This window comes from Eptatretus burgeri, chromosome 3 (assembly GCF_056783735.1).
Source record: "Eptatretus burgeri isolate ZD-2024b chromosome 3, Ebu_testis_v1, whole genome shotgun sequence".
NCBI classification, from domain to species: Eukaryota; Metazoa; Chordata; class Myxini; order Myxiniformes; family Myxinidae; genus Eptatretus; species Eptatretus burgeri.
Window position 1 is genome coordinate 54651793 of NC_140963.1, and position 7500 is coordinate 54659292.

The 7500-nt window shown below is 38.9% G+C and overlaps 1 protein-coding gene across 4 annotated transcripts in view; it reads right to left on the reverse strand.

Moving 5' to 3' along the window:
• Nucleotides 1-7500, reverse strand: part of SC5D (sterol-C5-desaturase) — a 26161-nt gene that overhangs the window by 14017 nt on the left and 4644 nt on the right. For 3 of the 4 annotated variants that reach the window (XM_085873449.1, XM_085873447.1, XM_085873450.1), the window contains exon 2: nt 1592-1813. In XM_085873449.1, the coding sequence (XP_085729575.1) occupies nt 1592-1801 (210 nt within the window). In that variant the 5' untranslated portion in view covers nt 1802-1813. Of the gene's footprint in view, nt 1-1591; nt 1814-2218; nt 5829-7500 lie in introns of those variants that run through there. The other variant, XM_085873451.1, reaches the window with a different exon arrangement.

Consider the following 7500-nt stretch of genomic DNA (forward strand, 5'->3'; position numbering starts at 1 on the left):
TGGTTTTACATCGTTTTTTTCTATATCCATTCTTCCAGTCAATGGAATGAATGCGTCAATTAATTATTTTATTTTAAAGATTACCTTTGCTCCTGATGTGTCTCAGTATGATACATGTGTATGACGTGGTATGAGAAACGCTTCAACAAGTGCAACACCTTTCTTGCTTCACTGAATTGTTTTAAGGACCGATGTCATAAATACAGGTGCAATCAACTAACGCAAAGGTACACTTTCCTCTGAGCTGTGTGGTCTGGGTTTGATTTCCTGACCCGATTACAAACTGTCAGGTTGGTGCTTCACAGACAGGGCAGTGCATCTCAAAGTGCACCATCCCACAGACAGTTGTCCCTTATAGCATTCGCTGATAGGCGCTTAAGACTCCCATGGGTGTCTTTTGACAAAGAGGAGGAGAGTTATCTCCAACACACTGAGCAAGTCTCAAATTCCTGCCACGACTTTCTCACATTTGACCAGCGTGGCGAGTTTTGCCAAATAACTCTCAACAGTAGTTGACGGAGGCATTTATTTGTCTTTCAGTGAATTGAAATTGTTTCGAAGAAAGAGTTATAAATACACAAACATTAAATAAATAATCTTTTCTTTTCTTTTTAACCAAGAAAGAATACTGAAAATAAATATTACCCTTATTGAAAAATATACATAATTTTAAACATTTAACAGGATAATAAATATTGATTGTTTATTCTTTCATTCATTATATGCATGACGAAAAGCAATGATGCATCTTTATTACACTCGCCAAAGGAGAGGGTATTGCATTTGGGTCCGTTTGTTTGTCTGTCTGTCTGTCTGTTTGTCTGCAATGAACTTTTGCGTTTTCCTCTGCAATAGCTTATCGGACTGAGACAAGGTTTTCAACATTGGTGCGACTACTCATGTAGAATGTTTCAATGATAATTATGAGGTCATAGGTCATGTGGTGTGGCAGCCATATTGGATTTACCCTCAAACCTATAAAAAAATACACTACTCAAAAGAAGTCCTGGCAAGGGTCTGCAATCTCTGATTGCTCTTTTTCTTGTTCATGCTTTTTACGTTGTGATTTTGCCACAGTCTCCTCCTTTTGTCCCCTAAACAGCTTCACTCATTCTCAGCCTTTTCCCTCTTATTGTTCCCCCTTGTTGTTTAAGAATAGTATAGTGTGGTGTGGCACAATGACATTGTTGTAAGATCAAAACACACATCTTAATCTGGCTCATAGGATGTTTACCATTGAGTCATTTGAATCCCAACAAAGTCAAACATGGCTGAAATGCTGCCATTGTAGTACAGCATTCAGTACTTTTCGAAGCTGAGACCCCCACCCCACCACATTCAAAAACTTCCTGGAGAAAATGCTGAATTAAACTAACAGAAGAACAAGACAACATCCCTAGTTTGGTGCAGGTGCACAACCCAATGTCAAAGCCATTAGAACCTTGGTGTTGAATTAGAACCTATTCGAATAGAATTAGCCATTAGAACCTAAGTGTTGGATCAAAGCCTTTCGAACCTAGCGTGCATGGTGTTGCACAGATTTTGAGAGTGTCATTTGTAAATCAAGAGTAAAAGCATGCAAGGAACCCACCTTCAGAAACAATTTATTATTCATGATGTTGTGGTCAAATATGAGCTGGTAGCTGATGACACCACAGCCCAGGTAGAGGATCATTCCACTGATGATGGAAATCACGAATAAGCTGAGAAACTGCCGAACAACATCATCCTCCACCCAGGAAGCAGGGTATACATGTGGGGTGAGCACGTAGTAGTCTGCCACTCTTAGAACAATGTCCATTGTATTACAATCCTGTCATTAGTGATGCGGTGCATGATAGGGATGAAAAACAAAATCAGGACAGCAACACAGGAAAATCATTTTATGAACAGCACACACAACTCCAAGTTACCTGATTTGTGCACACATACATGTATGCCTGTGAGATCCTGAGTTAAGCATCACTCCATCGTTATGGTTTCAGCCCATTAAGTTTTCAGAGAAAATATATTTGTTATGCACAAAAAAAAAGACAAAAAGGCAGCATAAACACACGCACATACACACCATGTTTATCATTAAAGGAATTCTCCAGGTTACAATTTAAATGACCTTCATATCGTTTCAGCATGTAATAAAGCAATGTCTGACAAAGTATTTTTGATTACAAAAAAAATCAAAAAAAGGAAAAAAGTGAAACGAGTTGGTCTCCAGCACCTCAACACAGATGGTGCAGAACCAGTCATGTCAAAAGAGCCATACCGAACATCTTTTTCCCTCTGGCATGTAATGGGTAACGAGACAGTGCATTCAGCAATGTGGAGCTTTGCCAAGGTACATAGATTACAGTGCATCTGTGATTTGCAAAGAAGTAAAGACAGAACAATTTCTGTAGAAATTCAGGGGTAATTTTACGAATATCAAAGGCAGGAGGGACACGAGGGTGCAGAATTGCCTTGGAAATCAAACCTTAGCAATTTCCACAACTCCAACTGTATCATCATGGTTTGTGTAAGCACATGTTATGTACTTAGACACAGCACAATATGAGGCACAACATTGCCAATGAAAACTCCTGCTTGCACTAAATTGTCATTCACCATCGCCAATATTATATCCAGATTCTGTTCATACTCGTATTATATCTGACATGAATCTGCCTGACTGACGATGATGGTTTCATCCATCCTGTCACATTATTCTCCGATAAGTACTTTGACTCAAAAATCTTTAGTGGAATATCTCAGTGGGTTTGTAAGCTCAGAATGGTGAGTAAAGGTAGAAGGAAAGATCATTTTTCAGATTAAATATTATGATAAGAATGATTGAGCATTTCTGAATCAGAAATGTTTAACTAAAATGGCACTCGGTAGAGTGCATACCTCCGCCAGACTGAACAGTTTACGTTTTGTATCCTACCGATAAGCCAGATCTGCATCCGAACTGAAAGTAAAATCGAATCAGCTTGTTCTTGTCACCTACGCAACTCATCCACCGAGTTTTGTCATAAATCGTCCACAACTTTTTGAAATATCATGCTATGTATCGATTTTGGCCCCGTCTCTCAAAGGTGAAGAGCCATGAAAAAAAATTGAAAAAAATTCTCATATCCGGAAAAATCGTATTGACTCGTCCTCGTCACACACCCAACCTGTCCACCGAGATTCATCCGAATCTGTCCATAACCTTTTGAGCTATCCTGCTCACAGACAAACAAACAGATAGAGACAATGGCAGAGGTAATGCAAATGTCACTGCTATTCACAAGAAGAGTTCCAAGTCTGATTGAATGAACTACAGACCAATAAGCTTTCTTCCCATTATAAGCAAATTCGAGGAATTTATCATTGCTGCGGACTTTAGGCATTATCTCTTCTCCAACTCCATAATCTCCATAACAAGTCATGTCAAATGGGGAAAAAACCCACAAAAGTTCCACATTTTCTGATGGATTATATACTGTCCCCTTTGGGGTCAGCCATCTCCAGTAGTTATTTGAAAGATAACATCGACACCAGACAAAAATTCCCATTGGACATTATTTATGACACCCTGTGTGTGTATCTTCTTCTTATACTAATAAATGGCAATGTGTGTGTGTGTGTGTGTGTGTGTGTGTGTGTGTGTATGTGTGTGTGTGTGTGTGTCTCATCCATAACTCCATAACCATAAAACCTAGCAACCTGAAACTTTTCATCCATACTCAGAGACTCCAAGGAAGTGCACGAGTTAAAATTGGGTGTTTGGGTTAATTTTGAACACCCCTTTTGAAGATAATTAACGGCCATATTTAATTATATCCTTTATCAGGTGCATCCTTGGCCACCTCGCTCTTTGGGGACTTAAGGCATCTCCTGGGTAACCTCGCTGGGGTCTGAAGCCGCCATGTTTTTTGGCCTGCTCAACCACGCCTTGACTTGGAACAGGCTGCAACAATTTCTTTACGATAAAATTTTTTTTTCCCTTTACTCAATCATGTTATCGAATGCATGTTCATCATAGCTACGAATTGCTGTATACATCCCTTTTGTTAGTGCTATAGTTTTCAAATTAGGAACTTGGAGAGATTTCATGCATGATATGATACGATTTTCCATGACACGATCTACTCTCATGGACTAATTAGAGTATATCATTGAAATATTATTTCGGTTTTGAGGATCGGATATCGTCCGGACTTAATGCACATTTATTTACATTGTTAATTGATTGGTTAAAAACCTCGACTATCAATCGCTACATTTGAAATAATGTGTGTGTTACGTCAGCTCGGCTTAGCCTCTACATTAGGCTTACTCACAGTGTGTGATCATTATGGTTGATGTATAGTCAACTTAATATTGCCTATGTTTACAGCAAATATGTCACAGATGGCATAATATTGTTATAATAGAGGTTGTGCGGCTGTCGCTATGTCACCTTTATTCACTTGTCGATTGGTCGTGACTATGACCTATTGGGTGTGACCCTTTTGTCCCAGGGTTGTTTTTCGGGTGTGAATACGCTACCTTTGGTGGTAGCCGGTTATACAAATTATCTTTTATCTTTTGGTATAGAGTTGTGATCAAGAAAATTTATTTGAAAAATGACAAAAATTATGAAGTGCATTTCCAAGAATGTGCCGTAGCACATTGCCCGCCGAAGGTGGGCCAAGAAGGCCTGCTCGTTATGATAATAAAGACAAAGCAAACTGTATTTGTTTGTTTTTTTATTTCATTGTCAGCACCATTGATAAGATTGAAAAATCGACTAAAAAAATAAAATAGTGAACATGAAATGTAACAACTAGAAAGATCAATTGGAGATTGCAGATTCTCACCAGGACTTGTTTTGTGTGGTGTATTTTGTGTGGCAAATACAGTAAATGGTTAGGTTTACTAAATGAAAGGTCACTTATTGCAAATTAAAGGTCGAAATGGTCGAAAGGTGTAAAGGGTGTAAAAGGTCAAAAGGTCTAAATGGGTCTGAAAAGGTCAAAAGTATCTAAAGGGTCTTGAAAGGATGAAGGGGTTGAAAGGATGTAATTTAAGGTCAAAAGGGTATGAATTGTCTGAAGGGTCTTAAGACATCTAAATACAGTCTGAAAGTCAAAGGGTAATAAAAGGTCTGTAAGGTGTGAAGGTATAAAGGGGTCCAAATGGGTAAAGGGGGTATAAAAGGGTAGAAAGGGGTCTAAAATGTCTAAAGAGTTAAAAAAAACCTAAAAGGGTCTAAAGGGTCTGAAGGGAATAAAGGGGTCTAAAGGGTCTTAGGTCTAAACTCCAAAAGGTATGTTCCAATAGTATGTAATTCATGGACGTAATTAATAGATGTCGTCATGGTCCAATAATACGTAATTAATAGACGTAGTCAAGATCCAACTGACTTTGCAATTGTGCGTAATTAATACACATACTCACGTTCCAATGAAACATAATTAATAGACACATACTACTCACATTTCAAGAGTACATAATTAATAGATATACTCACATTGCATGCGTACATAATTAATGGACATACATTCCAAAAGGATGTAATTACCTCTGCCACCGAAGGTGGATGGAGGTTATGTTTTCACCCCTGTCTGTCTGTTTGTCTGTGAGCAGGATATCTCAAAAAGTTATGGACGGATTCAGACAAAATTTGGTGGATAAGTTGGGTGTGTGGCAAGGACTAATTGATTCGATTTTGGTGACGATCTGGTTCCAGATCCAGATACGAGAATTTTTTTAATTTAATTAAGTGATCCTTCACCATTAACAGATGGAACCAAAAACGATATACAGTGGCCTGCAAAAGTATTCAACTCCTACCAATAATGGCATATTTAGATGAATTGTGAATTATGTTGAAGCAATTTTTCCAAATGAACTTTTTATTCATAACTGAAGAGATCAAACTAAACACTGTTACAGTTGAAGGAGGTTACATGTCAGGAATACTTGCAAAAAACATGTACAGTACAAATCAAAATTCACTGGTTGTAAAAGTATTCAGCTACTTAGATGAGTACTTGGTGGGAGCACCTTTTGCAGCAATGACTGCTATGAGTCATTTTGGGTCGATCTCTACCAGCTTTGCACAGTGAGATGGTGAAATCTTTGTCCATTCTTCAGGTGAAAATTGCTCTCGTTCTGCCAAGTTTGATGCGGATTGTCGATGGACTGCAACCTTCAAGTCTCGTCATAAATGTTCTATTGGGTTCAGGTCAGGACTTTGACTGGTCCACTCAATAATATTTATTTTCTTCTTATTCAGCCACTCCAGTGTGGATTTAGTTTTGTGATTCGGATCATTGTCCTGCTGAAATGTGAATCTCCTTCCCAGTTTCAGATTCATGGCTGACTCAAGCAGGTTTTCATCAAGGATTATCCTGAACTTTGTATCGTCCATTGATGGTGTTAACCATCAATGGACACCAGTATGGATGGTGTTAACTGGGTGATGTGCAGTGCTTGGTTTGCAGCAGATGTAAAGCTTTGAATTTAAACCAAAAAGTTCAATTTTTGTCTCTTCTGACCACGAAAATTTTCTTTACATGCCTGCAGTGTTATTAAGATGCTTTTTCACAAACTCTATATGAGCCTTTAGATGCGTCTTTTTCAATAATGGCTTTTTTCTTGCCACCGGTCCAGAGAGACCAACTTTGTGAATATGGTTGATTGATGAACACTGACCCCCATTTTGCAGACATAGAGCCTTGCAGACCTTTCAGTCATTGTTGAATTCACAGTGACATCCCAAACCAGTTTCCTGCTTGTCTGCTGCTGAGTTTGGGTGGGTGACCTGATCTTGGTAGAGTCTGGGTGGTACGATAAGTCTTCTACTTCTTAATGATGGATTTCACTGTACTCAAAGAGATAATGAGTGACTGAAATCTTTTTATAACCCTCTCCTGAACAGTGCTTCTCCACCACTTTATGTCTGTCTTCTTTGGAAAGCTCTTTGGTCTTCATGTTTGTCTTGTTGGCTCGTCATGCAACAACATGCTCTTAATGCTCTGACAACATTTGTGGGGAAAATAAACAAAAAAAACAGACGAATAATTAACTAACATTATAAAAATACATAAAGTATTGTTACGTTTGAGGGGGGGGTATGCATTCAAAGGGTAATTAGGATGTTTAATTAGGTATGCCATGCTGTTCGAGTTTACCAGGATCTCTATGTAATAAGTAGCAATTCAGTGGTGATAAGTTGTCTAGTAAATGTTCATTTCTTCAAGGGGGAAATGATAAATGTCACGTAATTAGATAGGGACACGGGATAGGGTAAGTGTGTCTGCGTAAACCCCTTTTGGTATTCTCTGAAGACTGGCCGTGACGTCACAGGACAGTGCAGCGGATGGCTCCGCCCCGTGATCATGATTGGCGGAAGGCGATGGCGGTGGGCCAATAAACGGCTCGATTGGGAGTGACGAGGACGAAGGATAAAAAGGTTCTGTTCAGGGTCGAAAAGGAAGAAGAAGAAGAAGATTACAACCAAAAAGATCGTGGTTTTTTTGGTGTGGAAGCTGT